Consider the following 22,552-nt stretch of genomic DNA (forward strand, 5'->3'; position numbering starts at 1 on the left):
CAGGACCTTGTTAACATTGAATCCTATGCCGAATCGCATCGCATGCGATTCGATGCGATTTTGCTGAAAATCGCGTCAAATCGCATCTGATTGTAAGGTAAGGCATTCAATCAGAAAATCGGCAGCCCAGATACTACATAAGTACCCTAGGCTGGTATGTTTTACAAGTTTAGTCTACTTGTTCTGTAATGTGATTGTGGCTGTACAGGTACCGTTTAGCATATACACACCTAAGACATGGTTTTGAATCTTATACGTGCTAATTACTGTATTGGAGGGACACTTCCTGCCGCCATGGCATTTAAGATGGTACTATTGGTCTGTGTGTTAGATGCTTTGATGCTGTAAACCAGGCACGTCCAACGTTGGCCCTCCAGATGTTGTGAAACTACACATCCCAGCATGCTTTGCAATAGTTTTAGCATTCTCTAATAGCAAAACTGTGGCAAAGCATGCTGGGATGTGTAGTTTTACAACATCTGGAGGGCCAACGTTGGACATGCCTGCTGTAAACCATCTATATTCTGGTCTTGACAAAGGGCCCTGAGAGGCTCGAAATGTCGGAATATTGCTATAAGATTGTGGTAACGTATTAAACCTTTAAAATTGCAATTTCAATGGAATTCTGGTGAGTGCTCTTTATTGGACTTTTTCTATATTTGACTAACCCCCTTTCTGGATTGTGGCCTGGGAATTGCACCCCAGTAGTTGGACCCGTGGATTGTGAGTGCCGGCTCCTCGATATCACAAACAAATATCACAGCACAGACCAGGCAGCAATACCTACAGCAGGTATATGTATATATATATCTATCATAGGTTACTGAACATGGACCTCAAGGCACCCTGGTGGTTTAGGTTATCCATAGCTGATGGGTAACACAAATGGTTCCATCAAATTGACAGAAGTTCTAATTAAGTCACCCGTAGTCACACATGGGTGCCTTGAGCGGAGGGTTTGGGAACCTCTGAGATTACATAAATAAATAATAACTATGTATAGAGATAACAATGAAAATACCCGGTACTGCACTGAAAGTAGAACCTTGGCCAGGTGCCCTGCCAGCTTAAGCAATCACAGCAGATAGAGAACGCGACACTCGAGACACTTGCATTTAAATCAAAGTCACACACACATACTGGTTTGCTTGTCAACGTTTTATTGTCATCAGGGAATAAACAGAACAGTCCAAAAATCTTACATTATATACCCAAACATGTAAGGCCTGCTGAGTCTGGCGTGGAAACCGCTAACCCGGACGCTGTGTGACTTAGATTTAAATACAAGTTCCTTCGAGTGCCGCACCCTCCATCGGCCAAAATATCTATCAATATACATGTGTACACAACACAGCACACTGATCCCAGTATAAGGGGAGCACACACTCCAATGGGAGCAATGCGTAGACTTCAATGGGAGCCCACCACCCTTTAAAATCTATGGGAGACAGCTAGCGATATGTGGAATGCTGCATGCCATGCTGTATCCAAACCCGCAGCAGAACGAACGCTGCTATACACAGCAACACTGCAGCAGGACTCCTCTGTCTAGCAGCAGAGTCTATTTGTGCTTCCTAGTCACATTGTGATAAGATGCATTCTCAGCCAAACATGACACCCGATGTTAGCAGGGCTGCACGGGACATAGCTGTATACTCAAGCAAAGTATATCACAATGCATGAGCAGCGACCCCGCCATGCTAGATAGATAAAGTCCCCAGCGGTGGCACTCAGAAAAAGACAACACACGGCCAGCTTAAAGCGTTAAGCTGGCCGTGTATTGTCTTTTTCTGAGTGCCGCCGCTGGGGACTTGTATTCGGCTGTGCCATGTGGATACTAGTGCAGCTGTGGGAAGGCACCGGAGCCGTTATCCTAATTAAGCAGGGAGTGCCAGAGCTATGCTGGACTAGATAGATAGATAGATAGATAGATAGATAGATAGATAGATAGATAGATAGATACACATACTATTTTATTCTACCTACTTACTGACAATAGTAATATTGGCTACAAATGAAAGTCAAAGATATGAAACATCACAAAAACCTAGTTGAACATTAATCTTTCAAAGTGACATTACTGAAGGCAGGCAATAAAGTGACCGATTAGGAGCCATGATAAAAGCCTAGCGCCATACTATGAATGAAAGCCCCGATGAACATCTACATCACAGCCTGTGGACTCTGATCCTGAGAGCAGGTTTTTTTTCTCCCTATTAATCCATTGGCAGAAAACACAAGAAGAGAACAAAGCTGTATGATGTATATGCTGTGTGCTCGGATAATGTGCAGTATGCTCAGTCTCTAATACAATATACTGGACAGAAAGAAACAGGTGACAGCGAAAGGAGGTAAATCTGCAGCCTCCATCGCGGCGTCAGACGAGCACTTCCCAGTCCCAGAATCGCTCATGTCTAATTTTTATACATTGTTTTTATTGCAGCTGGGAAAGTGTCGCACTTATACTTCAGCTTATAATGAGCGCGGAACGATCTGTCTGACAGGGTGTTCTCAAACGTGATGGATTTCAATTGGAGAGAGTTTTTATTGCGCACTTTACAAGTGCAGTCCACATTTTAAGAACAGCACGAGGTGGGGATAAGTGCTATCGTGGCAAACTCTCTGTTTCAGTCACAGAAATGAATTCTCTAGCGATTAAATGCCGCGCTTTAAACGTCGCGTGGAAAGTGCCCATATAGCACCAGCCTGAGCCAGGAACGATTTAGTGAAGTGCAGGTCCCCATATCAGTCTGTACGGTGATAATTAAGATAAAACGCCTCGTGAAACTCAGCAGGATTATCAATTATTTTGTTTGCATTTCTGCTTTTTTCCCTAGCTAATCTATCTCAAGAATGCAAGATTTTGTCCTCGCCGCTGCCTGTACGGTGATTACAGAACCGTCCTCGGAAGAAATATATCACAGTGGCCCAGACACAGGATTCATCTGAAACCAAAAGTCCTCACTGGTATGGAGGGAAAATGTCTGTTTGTGCCGGTCATTGCAGGGAATACTAAGGAGGCAGAACTAATGCAGATTCCTGCTGATGTATATCCAAGACATGTTAACAGTGAGTCAGGTGGTTCATTTGTCAACATGTAAATGGGAACGCAGCAGAGCAGAAACAGGCCATATGTCCGAATGCTTGCTGCTACTTACTGCACACAACTGTGAGGTAACACGGTGACACATTCATGTATTCTAGAGATATAAATAAAGCAAGCTATGTGACCTACATGCATACATATTGTCAGCGTAATTATCTTATTGAATATTAAACATTAAATAAGTGAAGTATCTTATTATATTAAGATTTAATTACCCATAGTGTTTATTACGTGGGTAAAGCTGCCGGCTCAATGCCTACATCTATTTATGTGTTTTCTCTGGTAGAAAGAGGGACATAATGCAGAATCTATTGGTTTCATTACACATTAAGCCCCAGACGGTGCATTTACTACGGGGTTTTCCCTCCCCGTTTCTGAGGCTGCGAGGATAAACTGCATTAAGTGCACCCTCTGGGGCTTAACGGTGGGGAATACGGCAATTAAGATGCACATTATTTATTTACGGTTTCTTATATAGCGCACACAGATTCCGCAGCGCTTTACAGAGTATAGTTGAACATTCACATCAATCCCTGCCCCAGTGGAGCTTACAATCTATGTTCCCTACCACGTATACATGCACACAGACATTCTAGGGTTAATTTTGTTGGGAGCCAATTAGCCTACCAGTATATTTTTGGATTGTGGGAGGAAACCGGAGCACCCGGAGGAAACCCACGCAAGTACGGGGAGAATATACACACTCTGCACAGTTAGAGCCATGGTGGGGATAGAACCCATGTCCTCAGCGCTGTGAGGCAGTAATGCTAACCGTTACACCATGCGCACTGCCCCATTAGAGCAAAGACGTTACACTGTTCTGTGCATTGTCATCGCATTGCATTAAGCATTGAGGAAACATATTATAACATATGAGTTGCGTAATTTTTATTGAGATTTTAACATTACAAGGCCTCATAAGAAGAACATGTTAAATACTGCGACACATAAATGAAGGAAGAATAGAAAATTTAAGAAAACAATGACAATATAGTATTATACATAGTTATACTGAGAAGCATACAGGAGAGGGATGCACAATTAAGCTAAAGTGGCAAAGTGAGCCAGCAAGGCGCTCCCCCCACAGGATAAATTCCAGACTTATACCCGAAGGCGCCATTCAGGTAAATTTGCAAAGAAAAAAAGGGGAGAGCGTACGTTGCCGGACCATGCACATAGTGCTATAAAAAGTACTCCATCATATTAATTCCAAGGATAAATAAATAAAAAAAAAACACTTTAACATATCGCAGCAGTATCAAAATGTATAGTCCGGATATTGGAGGACCCCAAAATAACCCCACCTACTACTAACAAAATAAAACCCCAAAAAACCCTAAAACAAACCTCCCAATAACCCCCCACCCTGTATGACCTAACCCCAACTGTGGTATACCTGGATCCCGAAAACCTTACCCCTACCCAGCTAACTATACTATCCTACCTAATTCTATTTCTCTCCCTCCCTTCCCCACCCTAGTTAAAGGATAATACACAGATTATTAACAGGGGGCACAAAACAGAGTAATCTTAGCTCGTACAAGGCCAGCCTTCCCTCATATGGATGGCACATAGGAATAAAACTATTCATCGGAATATAGCGAGTGGTTGAAAGAATAAACAGCTTAAAATATATATAGAACAATTCAAGAGGAATAAGCCGTCAGTAGCGCAGAGTTAGGACATACTGGCACCATCTCTCCACATCTAGATAATTAAGTACCACATCAAACAAGATATTTTAACAAAATCACCTGCAGCAAACTAATCCGTTGTTTTACACAAATCAGATCCCACTGTCAATCTGCGTTCCCAGACACCCCAAATTTAGGTATGTGTATGTTTGTGTGTGTGTTTAGCTATCTCTTATAGGGCCAGATGTATCAAGCTTCAAAAAGTGATAAAATGGAGAGCGATAAACAACCGGCTCCTAACTGACATGTTACAGGCTGGGTTTGAAAAATGACAGGTAGGAGCAGATACATCTGGCCCATGGGGTGGTCAGGTGATGATTTACCTTTATTGTTCCTACCTGTCCAGAGCACATGAGATCTGTTCCCCATGTGTCAGTGTTGGTGAATAAAATATTTATCTGCAGTTGTCCATGTATTATATCTGTTCTATCTCCATTGCATTATTTCTGAAGTCAGTGAAATATATTGTTTGGTCACATGTACTCTGACCTCCATTCCTGGTAGTTCCAGTACATGGCTTCCATTCTCTATTAGCTTAACAGACAGTCGCTGCTTAACACTTTTCCAACTGGCCACAAATAGTCATGTGATTACCTGCTAATGGACAATCATACACGACCAAACAGGATGAGCTCAGGCAGTCGGGCATTTGGTCTGTAATCTGAACAATCCGAAAATCGGAAAAGATGTGGATGCATGAATCCACATCTTTTTTTTGCAGAAACAGGCGCTAATTTTTCTAATAAGCGCCGGTTTCCAAGAGTGCAGATTTGACTTTTCAAACAACCTGATCTGAAAAAGCGAATTCCGTCTGTTTCCCTGGAAAAAAACAGCCAGATTGCACAGTCAAATTGAAAATTAGAAATAAGGAGAAATATCGACTATCCCCCTTAACATCTTACAGGCGGAGTCTCCCATAGCCAACATTCTGAAATACTGACTATTCTGAATTACAGAATGTTCAGAACTACTGAGTTAGTGACAGCTTTGAACATACACAAGTATTTCCCCGGTACGTTGAATAGGGTAAGCGAGGATCGCTTGTTTTCCCCGCCATTTAACCCCCTCACCGGCCACATTGGATACACCCTAAATTAAGTATAATGCACAAAATATTGTATATAATTACTTTTAGGCTGTGTGTATAAGGTGTATATGAACCACAGACATTCTCTGCTTAGGGGTGTGGTATAGGGGTCCGACAGTCGGGATCCCAACAGTCATTATACGAAGTCGGGATCCCGACTGGCCGGACCCAGACAGCACGGCAAGCGCAACAAAGCCCCTCGCTGCGCTCGCCACGCTGTGGGCATGGTGGCTCGCTACGCGATTCACCTATTCTATTCTCCCTCTTTGGGGGTCGTGGACCCCCACAAGGGAAAATAGCTGACGGCCGTCGGTGTTTTGACAGTCAGTATCCTGACGTCGGGTGAATGCCTGTCGGGATCCCGGCTGTCGGGACCCCGTCCGGCACCCCTGCTTAGACCCCTCCCCAAGATCTTGCTTTAAGGTTTGCAGCAGAGATTATGGTATGTAAATATTGCAATCTATGGAAAAATCTGATATCCAAAATACTACTTGTTCCAAGCCTACTGGATATAGGAGACTGAGGTGATGAACCTGATGACTGTTCCTTTTTCTATTTTTGGCAAATCTATTGGGATAAGTACCAGGGTGAACTGAAAATAATTTAAGTATAGAGATCAATGATCCTTTTGTAGACCTCAGGCAATGAGAAGCAACAATGTATGCGTACCCTTAATAAAATAAAAAAGTATTCAAGTATAGTATTCTACAAAGTAATGACAGGGGACATTTGTAGGGCTGTAACCTAGTCATCGAAATTTATATAGCTCGTAAGAAAGATTTTGATTTATTTTTTTGAAACCACTATTAAATGTACCTTTTGACTAGTGCTAAAATCAAAGCAACGCTTGAATTCAATATTTCTCGCTTGGTTTAAAATGCCTAGCTTGAAATGAGCAAAATCTTCATATGAACCAGAAATCCACAGCATGGAAATTGTATAATTTGTATAAAAATGTGTGTAAAAAAAAATGTAATGGTTCTGAGAGTGTGACAGATTCACACTGCTGTGGATTGAGATTCAGGCAATTCAGTCAACCAAGGCAGCAAAATCTGAGAAATGTAAAGAAAATTAACTAAACTGCAAGTCCTGGTATAAAAATACATTAAATTTCGGGTTTCATATATTGAAGTGTCCTATATTTATAGTACATTACTACAGTACATTTAATATCACTGCAGCATTCTGCAGTTCAATATATAAAACTCCTTTGCCATGAATTAGTATCTGTGCCTAACCACCATGGATTTATACATCATAGGCTACAGGGGAAGGCAAAGAGGCAGCACAATCAGGGGGAGTACTATTGAACATGGGAAGTTGCCCATAGCAACCAATCATTTTCTATATATTATCCGATGTAGATAATATGTTCTGATTGGTTAGATAGAACTCACATCTTAAAAAATTTACCCCTGTGTGTTTAAATAGGAGTCAATGACTGACGAGTGAACTAATAGGTCTATTTAATCCTGGATTACGACTGTCGGAACGTTCCAAAAGTCCCGTTTTCGGCAGAAGGAGTTTCGTCTGTCCACTGTCGAAAAGGGGGCGTGTTGGCGAAAACAGCCGTAGATTGTAGAGATCGGCCGTGAATTCGATAATCCATGCCCTTTTTTAACAAAACAAATCCGACTGGTCTTAAAGTCAGATCCGTTTTGGAGAATTCCGCCTTCAATGCTGTAAGAAACGCCAGCATTGAATAGGTGGCCACCGCCATTTCCCCTGTCGGAAATAGCGGCATGGGTTGAATACTATCCTTAATGTAAAACATACACATGATACAAAAACATAACAAAAGTATAAATGTAAACCAAATAGAACAATGCAGGACCAATAAGTGAATAAAGTTTGATCCACTTGGATAGTATGTAAGTAAATATATTGATTGTGAGTAAAGTCAAGGGTACGTGTGTATTATCACGGCGCCCATCGCGTCGCATCGCATACCACTAATTAAGGTATGCGATGGGACCTGATTTCAGCCTTTTACCGGGCAGAGTGTACAATTTTAATATTGCGTCGCATCGCATGCCATTTTAATGGCTTGCGATGTGACGCGATTTCCATGTTAAATGCCCACCCAGACCCGATTTTTTATTGTATCCCCACCCTGATGGGTAATGACTATTTTAAATGCCCCCCCATTGTTAACGCCACCCCACTATCAACGCCACCCGAAGCGTGGCGAGCGCAACGAGCCCGCGAGGGGCAGTTGTAAGCGTCCTCTGACTTTTTCATACCCCCACTATCCACATCAGCGTGGAGTCGATTTTATATCGTGTGGCGAGCGCAGCGAGCCCGAAGCATGGTTAGCGCAGTGTGCCCCGCGAGGGGACGCGCATTTCTTCACAAGTATTACGCGTCTGCTCGCCACGCTTCGGGCTTGGTGGCTCGCCACACTATATAAAATCAACTCCACGCCGACGTGGATAGTGGGGGTATGAAAAGGTCAGAGGACGCGGGCACGCTGCGCTCGCCATGCTTCGGGTTGGCGCTGATAGTGGGGTGGCATTAATAATGGGGGGGGGGGGCATTGTACATAGTCATTACCCATCAGGGTGGGTGTACAATCTAAAATCGGGTCTGGGGGGGGCATTTAACATAGGAATCAGGCATCTGGGTGCCTGTACAATTAAAAATCGGGTACAATCACATCGCATCGCATGCGATGCGATTTTGTGGTTGTACAATGCCCTGCGATGGAAATCGGGGGGGGCGCCGTGATAATACACAAGTACCAAGTCAAGATTTAGCATATATTGTATGGTCACGTAATGATATTCCCATTACTATTTTACCTGTTCCAGCTAGGGGAGGACCCACTGCTCCTGGGATACCAAATACTCAGATAATGGTGAATGTAGGCCTTGTGGTGTAATTAAATAGAAGCGCCTGCTTCAATAAGTTATGTATGTGGATCCTGGATACCAGAAGGTGGTAATTATCCGCATATAGCAGCTTAACTCAATGTGCAGATTTGAGCTCATCTGGGAACAGTGTCTTTGGGGAGACTTGGTTCAGGAGTTAAAGCCATCTGTCCTGAGGAAGTTAACAGTTGTTATCAAAACGCATCCAACTACTTATGGCTTGTCTACATAAACTGCTGTTGTCCATTTAGAATTTTACACCTCTATCCCTGGCCTATTACACATGTTCTGTTTATTTACCTGGTCTCCAGTATTTCAGGAAGAATACTTCAACCTCATGACCCTAAGCTCCAATGAAGACCCCACTATCCCAAGTGGGCTCAAATCTGCCTATCAAGTAAATCTGGTAGGTGCAAATACCATAACTCCGATATCCAGATGGACTCCCAATACATCTCTCATTGAAGAAGCTGCTTCTTTTTCAATGTCACAAAAGAGGCTTCCAGGCACCATTAACAGATCCTTCCCTCACCGGAGCGGGTAACATATAACCATGACTATTATAGTGTTCATTCTAGCACCCGCCATCTTTGAAACCCCATGCAGTTCCTCTTCCCTGCCTGGGGTGTCGCTGTCTGCTGTATTGCTTCTAGCAGTGTGGTCTGTATATCAGCACTGATATGCAAACCAGACCTGTGCTAGAAACACCACAGCAGACAGCTACACCCCAGGCAAGGAACAGGAACTGCATGGGGTTTCAAAGATGGTGGGTGCTAGAATGAACACTTTATTACCCTAGTTTCTGTAAAAAAAAATTAGTTTGGCACTTTGTTATTACATGCATCTTGGGTTAGCTTTAACAAAAACTGCTTACGTGACAGTGGACTGGCCCACTACATTACCTGGTGTTTACAAGGGCAAATACCACCGAAATGATAGATTTATATGCACTACTTACCTACATATAGCGCAACGGTATATGCTGCGCTATATAAAAACTGTTAATAAAGGGTAACGAAAGCAAAAAGGTCAATCCTGCACAAGGAAAATATGCCAAGTACTTCTCTGTCCTTAGTAGGAATATGAAGCTGTATTTCAGATTTAATCAGCAGTACAGAAATAACAAACAATTTTCCTATTAGTGTTACAGAAAATCAAATTAAGTGCATCTGGTTATACATTCTAGTGAGCCTGGGCACTGACTTACAGATCATCAATGCAAATATATATAGCTCAACAGACATTATACAGTCAGGACAGTGTCTAGAGCAGGGGTGTCAAACTCAAATTCATCGGGGGCCGCATCAGCAGTTTGGTCACCCTCAAAGGTCCAGTCCCCCAAAAAGTACAAATGACAGAAAACTTGTACAAGGTGTACTTTAATGCAGTATGAAACAGGACATGCATATAACAATAATGCGATAACAAAAATGGTGGGCCATCAAACACAGAGCTATGCTGCAGAAATTTAATTCCACATCCAGTACTAATTATATTGAGGTGCAGGGTTCAGTGGTAGACAGGGACATAAGGTACAGAGCTGCCTTAGGGATGCTAGAGGAGGTGACACCATTTTGGGAAAGACATTTTAATGTGGGCTAGCAAGATAGACACGCAGTGACTAGAGGAGAGCATGGCCTGGTGTGTAAATGTCACCCTCAGTGACCAAGATCCCTACGTACAGCGACCAGCCCGAGCTATACACTACTAACCTATTTCAGCCAGCCGCCTCGCACACACGGTTACCGCTACTACCAGCAGTCCAGCACGTATCGCCAGCTGCGTGACGTCCCAGTCCCAGCAACCAACCCCGCAGCTCCGGCGAGCAAGCGAGTGCGCGTGGGGTGGGGGGTGGGTGAGAGGAGGTGGCCTAGGCAGGAGCTGGGACACACTGCCCCTGCGTGCTATCTCCTCGCGTGGGCCACATGACGATGTCTGGGGGGCCGGATTTGGCCCGCGGGCCTTGTGTTTGACACCCGTGGTCTAGAAGATGTACAGCAGTCACGTGATCCTCCACTTCGGGATTAAGTATTGGAGGAGATGTCGTTACCGTACACAGTATCCCTGCGACTAGCCCTGAAGCACTAGTTATGGCGGGTTCTGCTCGCACTTTCAGGAAGGTGCGAGCAGACTTTATGGGTGCACACACAGTGTGATTGCTTAGCGATTAGATAACAATCGCATTGCTGTGTGATTCGATCAATCGGGATCGAATCGCACGGCAAGCAGAACGCATACAATTTTGACAATATAGTACAGATATGTACTATATCTATCTATCTATCTATCTATCTATCTCTATATATATTATAATATATACACAAAAAAAAAATTCTATTCGATATAGACTAACCGGAGCACGCATCAAGATCTAATTGGCATCCAATGTGGCAGAAAACCATTTGCAATACAAGATGCAATGTGATCTATTTCAAAGCGCATGGAGCACATTGCGCCGTGTGTGGGCACCATAAATGCTGCTATCTTTTTGTGCTGCTTTTCACTTTTTTTTTTAAATAAGACCCCTTACTCTTTAACTAATGTCCAATAGCCAGGAGTACATAAAAGGCAAACCCAATCTGTCAAACATATAAAAATGGCACAGACCCGAGTCAAGCCTTGCATTGAACTCCTGCTAACAAGCATTCCCTAGGCAGGGGAGCAAAAAGATGCCATGGTAGGAACATAAAGCATGTGGCGCGATCAGCATTCTGCATCATGCACTTGCCAACAGCATACACCTTTATTTGGGGGGGGCGAGGGCTCCTTGCTTTTTATTAACATAGGCACAATGTATAAGATGCACACAGCCGATATGTTCTATAAAAATAACACTAATATGTCACTTATAAATGTTGGGTCAGAATCAGAGTAGCTGACACCTACCACTAGCGCCAAAGCTGACCACAACAGCATTATGCTAAAGAACCTCACCCAGAAACCATCTGATTTGGATCCATAGTAAATGATCTGAGAATACATGTGTGCTTTATGCTATGGCAATAATCAATGGGAAAAAAAGCTTCTGAAACTACATTTTTATACCTTTACTTACATTCCCTAATACTGCATCAGACCATGGGACTAATTCAGAGATTGGTGCAAAAGCTTTCACAGCAGCGATTCACTAGGCGCTGCTGTGCGAAAATATACAAATGCTGCAGGAGCTGGGATATGCACAGAGACATCTATCGACCTTCTGGGTTACCCTACGGCTGCGCGGACTGTACGATGGATCGAAGATGTCGGCGTCATTTTCACTGCGTACTTGCCCACAGTTGCAGGCAGTGGTGCCCCCAAAATGGTTAGCGTCACCTCCCACAAACTGTCCCTGTCAATCAATTTGCAACTAAAAACCCTAGCTTTAAACGCTGTTGCAAGACCTTTACAAAAACATCGCTCCACTGCATCAAACATTAATATTGTGTCCATTTCTGAATCAGGCAGTTAGGGTAAATGTATGGGTTGCACAAATTACCTAAGTAACAGTCAAATCAACAGGATAAACTCTTTACTAATTCACTCTAGCACCCGCCATCTTTGAAAACCCATGCAGTTCCTGTTCTCTGCCTGGGGTGCCACTGTCTGCTGTGGTGTTTCTAGCACAGGTCTGGTTTGCATATCAGTGCTGATATACAGACCACAATGTGCTAGAAGCACTACAGCAGACAGAGACACCCCAGGCAGGGAACAGGAACTGCATGGGTTTCCGAAGATGGTGGGTGCTAGAATGAACACTACATTAGTGAAATAGCACGGATATATATGATCCCTGGTCACTGTGCGTGTGTACAGGGCACAGGCTGGTACCATACACTGCTCATTGTGGTTGTACTTAAAGGATGTAGTTGTACTTAAAGGATGTATTATCTGGAATACTGAAGACTATAGTATTCATGCCACGTAGAGCACAGTGCCTAACAACTAATAAAAAAAGACAAATAAATTGTTTTTAGAAAATACTGGTTATGTTGGGATTTCACCCAGCGAGACCAGTGACACCATGCACTGAAATGAATTCCCTCCTTAGTAAGGCAGGCTTTAACAAACTGTCCTATGTCTTATACAACCTATAGACAATATAAACTGCAAACAAAGGTGGATTTTATGTAACAATATGCTATTAAGGTGCACAAACATTAATATAGAAGATAATTAGCATTTTAATGATATAGCGCTCATTCTCTACAGTAGGACTCAAGGCATAGAGGGAACACTAGCTGAATACTCAGCACTGCAGCTTTCAATCAGTGGTTCGCATATAAAATATACAGTACACACAAACACGCCATTGCAGTTAATGATTGCTTGTTAAAGCTGAAACTTTCTTTTGTGCGCAATAATTAAACAGACATCCATATGATTATTATGTGACGATTTACCCATGCTAATATTCATTCACGTACTGTACATCAATACTTTTGCTGGTAGTATGTTAAAGATTTAGAAGGTTTTCACAAGTGATTTAGGCAGATTTTGACTAGATAGACCAAAATCTACCTATTTTTCTCCTGCTTAAGGCCCATACACACTGGGCGACTTTGAGCTGAAAATTGCGCAAAACAGCAGGTTTTAGCGGCTTTCAGCTCAAAACCACCCAGTGTGTATGCCCCGGCGATGAGTGCTGCTGTGTGCTCCCGCATCATAGCCGGGAGAGCCGTTCATCTGCTGGTTATACCAGCTATAGCGCTGCGCTATGCAACACCATCCTCCCCCCTACGTCAGCGCCGGGCAGGGGGAAAGCCGCTCAGTGTGTCATCATCGCTGTCCATACACGCTGGGCATAGTTGCCCAGTGTGTATGGACCTTTAGTCAATATTGTCTAGCATAGATTGCTTACCATAGATTGACTTCGCAGGCAAGGCAATTTTGCCTAGATTATAGGGCTGTACACACAGTGAGATATTGGCTAATGGACAATTTTGCCTAAGGGGTGTACACACACGGATATTTTTGGCTAATGGACAATTTTGACTAAGCAATTTTGAGAGAGATTTTGGCTTGATGCACTGGAGATTTTGACTAAGCAATTTTGTCTAAGTAATGATAGTCTATAGGTGCCCATACACGCACCGGTTATTGTATGCGTTTTGTGCTAAATCGCATTGCATGCGTTGAGCATACAATGTGTGTGCGATGCAATCAAACGACAGTACAAAAAGTATGTGCAGCACATACTTTTTGTACTGTGCGAGGAGATGCCGCGGGAGTGCGCATCTCATCGCATAGCATCGCACCAGGAAAATCGGTGCGTGTATGGGCACCTTATGATCTAGTCACAATTGCATTGCCTGCACAGTCAGTCTATACTAAGCAATCTATGCTAGACAATATTGACTAAACTGGAGAAAAATAGGGATATTCTGGCTAACCTTCTAGGAGATTTTGACTGTCTAGTCAAAATCTCTTTAAAATCTCTCCGCGTGTACACCCCTATAATAGACCATCATTATGTAGACAAAATTGCTTAGTCAAAATCTCCAGTGCATCTGGCCAAAATCTCTCGTACATCTAGTCAAAATTGCCAATATCTCACCGAGTATTCGGGGCTTAAGTGGCATATTTAGTCCAATCCCTCGAAGGTCCTGAACAATGCAGTCACAAAGCAGTGTGCCAGTGTACATATTCCAGACGAAAATATAAGACATGCACTGATCTCGCTAAGGAGGCACATGCAGCAAAAAGGAGTGAGTACATATCAATCTATTTGTTCCCAGCTTCTCAGGATCACTATTTCTAAGCACCAATTTTATCCACAGAAACTAACCACTGGTAATAAATAAATAAATGAATAAATGAATGAATGAATGAATGAATACTCTAGATTTCAGTTATAGGCCTCAGATATGGCAGTGTGCAAAAAAAACAAAATAAGCACTGGTTACAAAGCTGCAACAAAGTACTAGGAAACAAAAGCAAAACACATAATTAGTTTACAATAATAAATACAGGGGATAATGAGGACTGTTGATGTGGGGGTGGCGTTAATTAGTAGGATTATAATGATGAAGGGGAAAGGGTGACTGTGGTGAGGGGTCAGGATGGTGACAGGGATGAAGGAGACACTGAAGAATAATGTGGGGAGAAGGATAATAATGAGGGGGCAGTGGGATGGGGAAGGGGACTGATATAAATCTGTATGATCTGCTTGTTAATGTAAAACAGTCAGACGTGCAATTGAAATGTGTGTGGAATATATAAATAGCCTCATATATTCTCTACATTCAGGGAGAAGTTGAAGCTCTCTTCCTATCTTAGCATTTCTGTAATCCACCTGCACACTAAGCGTGAGAGCAGCTGATAAAAGCAGCATTGTTTGCCCGGCTCATTCCCGAAATCCGGGCCTCACAAAGCTTCCATTCCCCCCACCCGCCTGCCCGGCCTTTGTAACTCTCTCTCTCCTCTTTGCCGAGCACCTCTGACTCCAATACCTGATACCAGGCATGAATTTTAAATGATAGTACACCAATGCAGGCCCCTTTGTTCCCTCTCCTCCTCCACCCCCTATCTCATTCCCTGTGCTGACCAGCTCCCTTCCTCCTGATTCTTGTCATGTTGTGTCAGAGGCTGTATATGGATAAATAAGGTGTACACAGTGTGTATAGTGTATATGTACAATACAACAGCAAACAAGGCGGTAGAAAAACACGCACACACTATTCCTACATATGGACTGGGCATATGGTAGTCCTCCCATGTAATGCAGGAAGGTATTTATTAGTGCCACAGGTAACTGTAAGATGAAAGGCTTGTCAGGACACATATTTCTTGCTAGTTTGGTTACGTCAAACAAAACCTACATTTCTCTTTATACAGCCACGCTGGGGTTAAGCTTACGGAAAGATGCTTGGTCATAAAGCAAACTAGGTCTTAGGTGAGATCTTGCATTCAACTACCCCTAGCAATCCGGCTTAGTCATCATAATCTCTGCTGTAGCTGTTACAGGAGACTGTTAATGGTTAACACCCAGGTACACCCTGCCTCTGTCTGTATGTAACATCCGCATTAATTTGGAAGCAGGGTGTGACGACAGGTATGCTCTTAGCATGCACCTGTCTGTCACATGGCACAAAACCACAATGGCATATATTCAATGCCGTGGGCGAGCGGTGACTGCGAGCAGGACTTTTTGCTCGCAGTCACCGCTCACCCTGTCAGTATTCAACTGACCCCCCTCATACGCAAATTCCCCCTCGTTTTTTGAGCGAGGGAGAATTGGCGTATGTGCCTCCAAAAACTGCGAGAATCGAGGCTAATTACAGCGAGTTTGCTGCACTAGCCTCGGCTCTCGCAGTTTAGGGGAATCCTCGCCGTTTTGTGACGGCGAGGATTCCCCCGGAACGTTGCATAGTTCGAGCGGCCGGCGCAGGGGTTAAACTGCAAGGATCACTGGTTTTCTGTGATCCTCGCAGTTTAACCCCCTCGCCGGCCGCTCGCACCGGCATTGAATACCTGCCACTGACTCCAAATTATTTCTATTTCCCCAGAACAAGAAAGATGGAAGTAAAACACACTTTTAAAGAGTGTCTACTGGTCCACATTTATGTTATTAAGGGGTAGATTTATTAAGCTTGGTGAAGTGATAAAGTGTCTCGTTTTTATCACCAGCCAATCAGCTCCTACCTGTCATTTTTCAAACCAAGCCTGTAACTTCACAATTAGGAGCTGACTGGTCAGTGATAAAACCCAGACACTTTGGGCCTCTGTGCGGCCGGAGCCGAATATGCGGCCAGGACCGTGCGCCCTAAACCCCGCCTTCCGTACGGATCGCTTACTACGTCAGAATGCGTCAGCCGCTGACCGCACGGAGCACGAGTGGATTTCTCATGTATACACCTCCTCCATCTCTGGGAACCTCCCCCATCATTCGATGGTCGCAGACCATCAAATGCAGGACCGAGTGGTCAGGCAGCTCCCGCGAGCTCAGACCACTCGGGCATTTCTCCGTGCAAAAGCAGGGATCTGGGCAGGCAGCTGACATCCGGCAATGTCATATGTCCGGCCCCTACACGTGCGTCACGGCTGCATTACCATACGTACGCCCAGCGTTTTCATGGGAACGCCCATGAAACGCGGGGCGTATGCATACGTTAATGAGGCCAAACAGCCCTTCACATCCCTCTCCACCCCCTGTTCGTAGTGTAAACAATTCATGCGGAATTTGGACGTATGTCCCTTTCGCACATGCGCAGATATGCCTCTGCACATGCGCAAACACAAAACATCGGCGGAACGAACGCACGCGGACATATCCGCACCAACCAGAATAAGGGCCTTTATCACTTCACCAAGCCTAATAAATCTGCCCCTGAGTTACATTATTGCTTTATATGAACTCCCATCCCCCTTATGAGCAACCAAAGGACAGCACCACCTGGCTAATTATGACGTAGAAGTGACTACATAAATATTCAAATCATGCTCAGCCAAATTACTTATCACCCCTTGACCTGCAGGATTATGGTTATGGTATATTAGATCAGTGGTTCTCAACCTCAGTCCTAGGCACAGTAGCACTCATTTACACTGACACATTTTATCTGCAGGTGGAGCTAATTATTCCATTTGTGATTCTGTGAGGAGACCTGGAAAACGTGCACTGTTGGGGGTGCCGCGCATCGGGATCAAATGCAAATAACTGTTTGATTCAGTGTCATTTTCGATTTGATTTGGACTATATAGTCCGAATCGAATTGAAAATGAGACTGAATCGAACAGTGTGTACACAGCATAAAACGTACAATATTTATTAAAAAGATAAAAACAAACAGAAAACTGTGCACAACATATAACCTATATCCTATAGATATATCACAGTGGCTATTCTCTGGCTGGGGATCAGCACACACCTACTGTCACAAGCTTATCAGAGCTAATATATATTATTTACATATATTTATATACCACCAACATATTCTGTTGCACTTGACAACTGGCAGTAATAAATAAAGAATAGGTAATACCACAAGGATAAAGCGGTAAGTGGAGCTGGCTCAAAATCTTAAGATCTATAGGGAAATTCTGTAAAATCTGACACATGACAATAGCGGTTACATGCCCCAAATTGGTCCAGATAGGTTAGAGGTCCTTAGGTAGGCTATACGATGCAGTCACACAGCAAAGCCGGCCTGGACTCAGGGGGAGACGTACGAAGCAGTGATAAGGGAGGAGAAGTGATAAAGTGCATGGTACTTTATCACCGGCCAATCAGCTCCTGACTGTTAAGTTACAGGCTGGGCTTAAAAAGGGACAGTCGGGAGCTGATTGGCCGGTGATAGTACCAGGCACTTTATCACTGCTTTATACATCTGCCCCTCAGTGAGTTGTGCGAGCGCAGTACAGTACAGAAGTATGGTTTGGGTACACTGTGTAGAGTAGGGGTAAATGAGTAGAATAATGGAGGTTTTAAGGGCAGTTCTGGAGTAAGCTAAGCTTGGCTGAAGAGATTAGTTTTCAGGGAATGCTTTAAGGCTAGAAGAAAATGTTGAGCAGGACCAGGCATTCTACGGAGTTGGTGCAGCCCAAAAAAGTCCCGTAACATTAACAGGCGCAAGTAATCACTGTGGAGGACAGAGATGCAGATCTATACACGATATATATGATTTTAATCTAATATAATATATATATATATATATATATATATATATATATATATATATATATAATGCATGATGTGCCCAAGGCCAATTATTGACAATGATGACATCAACCATTTTGGGCATCTCAGTTTTTCACGTCCATTGCTGAACTTCATGATTAATCAAATATTTTAATGTGAATTCCACATATATTTCTACAATGCCAGTTATTTCACCACGCAACTCCCATTTGTCCATTATATGACTGTAAACTACCAATGATAGCTTGGAAAGCCGCACTGGGTGAAAGATGCAAGACCCTGGTTTATACAGGAGTAGTGACCAGCACTAAGGGACCAACTGCCCTAGTGGCAGAAAACCGCATATGTTCATATTCATATATCATACACACACATGCATTGATACGGTAGCACTGTCAACATTAGTAACATACAACCAAGTGCTTTAGAATTTGTAAATACAACTGAGAATGAATTTCAAAATTGGATCAACTTGTGTTACAGGTTCAAAGAACTGTGCAAATGGCGCTCTACTCGTTCTGACACAGTGAAGATCCTAATGAAAGCACAGAGGATGTAATACAAACACTTTGCTATCAGACCATAATTGATCTAGGAAGACTGTGCTGCCCAGGAGCTTACCCTCTCTGCATGGTGCAACACTAATAGGTTTAATTGACTAATCCAATGCCAAACAACTAAACCAGGGTACAGAAATTAAACGTATCTTAATTTTACATTAAAATGGTATAATATAAAAACTACAATGAAATGCACTGTTGTCACCATGTGTAACATGATATAATCGAGCATAAGTGAACAGATACTGTACTCTCTTCCCCATGCATTAATACTTCTGAGCATCTACTTCACCCTTAGGCCCAGCTATTGAGTTATCCCTATTACTAGATGATGATGACGTGCTTGCAGAGGCCTTTGTTGACAGGTTTTCCTACTCTTCCTTTCTTGCAGCAACAGAAATATTTGCAACTGACCTTCAAAAGTATATAATTACAAAGGGTTTCTTTCAGCAACCATTGTGCAATCTACTGTGCACAACACCCTAACAACAGACACAGACATGTGCTACAGCATCAGCAATGTCCATCATACAGACTCATCCACTGTCAGGCACACACAGTGGGCCAGATGTATTAAGCCTTCAATAGGTGATAGATTGATAAAGTACCAGCCAATCAGCTCCTAACTGTCTCCACACAGGTTGTGTTGAGAAATGACGGGAGCTGATTAGCTGGTACTTTATAACTTGTTAACATTACAATGTTTGGCCCAATGAACTCAAACCTTGGTGCTTTGCTTGTTATAACCGTCACCCAAGCATTCATACACTGAGTTACACAATGTGCAAACACACTGATGACATGCACTGGTAGGATGCACCTTCCTGTTAGACACACACCACCTGTCCTCCTATCACATACTGCCATGCACAGTGCATAATGCCACCCCCTGCACACACACACACACACACAGTGAATCAACCACTGTCACACATACACACACACACGTAAATCAACTGTCACACACACACAGAGTAGTCAACCACTGTCACACACACAGTAGTTAACCACTGTGACGTATACACACAGAGCAGTCACCCACTGAATAACACACACACAGCAGTCACCCACTATCACACACACAAAGCAGTCACCCGCTGTTACACACAACATTCACTTGCTGACACACACACCATTCACCCACTGTCCTTATCACACACACACTGCAGTCACCCACTGTCACACACAGAGCAGTCACCCACTGTCACACACACACAAAGCAGTCACCCACTGTCACACACACAAAGCAGTCACCCACTGTCACACACACACAAAGCAGTCACCCACTGTCACACACACACACAAAGCAGTCACCCACTGTCACACATACACAAAGCAGTCACCCACTGTCACACATACACAAAGCAGTCACCCACTGTCACACACACACAAAGCAGTCACCCACTGTCACACACACACAAAGCAGTCACCCATACACACACACAGCAATCACCCACTGTCACAGACACACACACAGCAGTCACCCACTGACACACACAGCAGTCCCCCACTGTCACACACAAAGCAGTCACCCATTCTCTCACACACACACACACACACACACTCACACTCACCAATAACCCACTGACACACACACAGCAGTCCCCCACTGTCACACCAGTTAACCATTGTCTCACGCACACATACTGTAGCAGTCACAGGAACAATGCAGCCACCCCCAGCAGGACTCACCTAGCGCCACCTCGCAGGCTTTGCGCAGCTGGCTGTGATGCGCCCTCTTCACCTCCTTGTCGCTCAGGATCTTCTCCAGGGCTCTGGTCAGGAACATGTCTCCGCCGCTGCTATTAGCACAGGGTGCGATCCTTCTCCCCGGGCTGCGCTCTCCGAGTCCCGGCGTTATATCCCGACAGCTCCTGCTAGAGGCCGCCCCATCCCAGCCCGGGCGGCAGCTGTCACCCGCAGTGTGTGTCTGGCGCTGGCTCAGGGGGGACGTGAGGTCGCTGCGGCTGCTGTGACGGCTGTTTGGCGGCTCAGGGAAGCTCGGCTCCGCTCGCCATGTTGGAAGGAAGCGACGTCAGGCGCAGACCCGCCCAGAGCAGCCACTGCAGCAACACCCGGGGGAGGGGAGAGGGCGCAGACTGGATGTCCCGGGTCACGGTGCTGCATGGAGGCTGTCATCAGATGCGTGTCCCTGGTGATGCCCCGGGAACCGGGTGCCACAGAGCAGGACAGGCACCCCGATCAGCCCGTACAGGCACACACTGCCACAGCAAGGCCTCGCAGGCACACACTGCTGTTATTATTCTGCACAGGTTACACTGTGAGAGCTTCTACCTGCATGTGCTACAGGGTGAGGGTGCAATGTACTAAGGCAAGGAGAACAGTCAGCAGGATCCTGAATCTAATTGCTAGTCTGTCTAGTTATTATAATGTGCCAAGGACACCCTAATTCCTGCAGTTTTCACCTTTTCCCTATAACTATGAATATCTGGTATTGAATTGTCCTGGATTGTCTTGGTGAGGACATAACTCCAGAGTCCAGTGCCATCTTATTGCATGGGCGCAATGGGCAGTCGCCCAGGGCCCCACAATGCTAGGGACTGCCATGCTTCGGGGCAGCTACTCCAGTGCCATCTTATTGCATGGGCGCAATGGGCAGTTGCCCAGGGCCCCGCAGTGCTAGGGACTGCCATGCTTCGGGGCAGCTACAGCTTACCTTATACCTGTACCACTTTGGCTGTTACTGTATCGCTTGTACCATTGCCAGTTGCTGAGACCAAAACTTAAAGCTGAGTAGCACTGTGACTAGACAATATTTTAAATGATAATGCCGATAACAACAGGTCTTTTATATCATCCAGTATGTACTCACTATGGGCCTTATTCTGGTTGGTGCGTACTTTCCCGAATTCTTTCGGATGGCGTTTTTTAGCCGTCTGCGCATGCGTGGGGAACGCTATGCGCATGTGCCACGCATGGTCTCCGTACTTGTTCTCACTAATACCGTACAGAAATGTGCACCGCAATCACTCGGGAAATATGGGCGTATTATGGGCGTCATTCGGAAATTATATCATTATAAATTATATCATTTGCGATTTTGTCAATGTTGACAATAAGATGCATATGGTTCAGTATGTACACTATGAACAACATGTCACATCAGACGGCTCCTGTATAACATTAGTGATTTCGCTAAGTTTATTTGTGAAGTTCACCGGGCATGTCATGTAGTGTGTACCCAGTGTAACAGAGGGGATCCGGAAGACCCCAACCACACAGCCAAATACCGTCCAACATCACCCATTGTCAGCAGGACCAGCAAGCTTACCAATGACCATCAGGCTGTACCACAACCATGGCAGATCAGCACGCCACCTAGACTCCGGTGCCTACCAGTTCACATTGGCTTTTTTTTTTTTTTACTTACCCTTCTCACCGAAAACCTAGTGGCAGTGTCCCAGTACATATGAAAAAATGTGAGAATCACATCCCAACATATGGAACCCATTTACTATTAAAGATTTGCTAATACCCTGAAACACCTGTTTTCAGGGGTTAGCCGCAAATATTATGTACCCCCACCTGTATCACGGAGGGACTGCAGCAGGAATCTCCAATCCCTGTTGCGATCCCTGCCTGCCCCGCCGGCAGC

At 44.3% G+C, this 22,552-nt stretch overlaps 1 protein-coding gene across 2 annotated transcripts in view; it reads right to left on the reverse strand.

Moving 5' to 3' along the window:
• The window catches only part of ARFGEF1 (ARF guanine nucleotide exchange factor 1), a 176,131-nt gene extending 154,965 nt beyond the window's left edge, over nt 1-21,166 (reverse strand). The window contains exon 1 of one of the 2 annotated variants that reach the window (XR_014474840.1): nt 20,629-21,166. Coding sequence is in view for 1 of the 2 variants with exons in the window: in XM_083187219.1 (XP_083043345.1) it covers nt 20,629-20,725 (97 nt within the window). In the remaining variant the exon portion in view is untranslated. The remainder of the gene's footprint in view (nt 1-20,628) is intronic. The other variant, XM_083187219.1, reaches the window with a different exon arrangement.
• Between the last annotated feature and the right edge of the window lie 1,386 nt (nt 21,167-22,552).

This window comes from Crinia signifera, chromosome 5 (genome assembly GCF_055691185.1).
Source record: "Crinia signifera chromosome 5, ASM5569118v1, whole genome shotgun sequence".
Taxonomy (NCBI): Eukaryota; Metazoa; Chordata; class Amphibia; order Anura; family Myobatrachidae; genus Crinia; species Crinia signifera.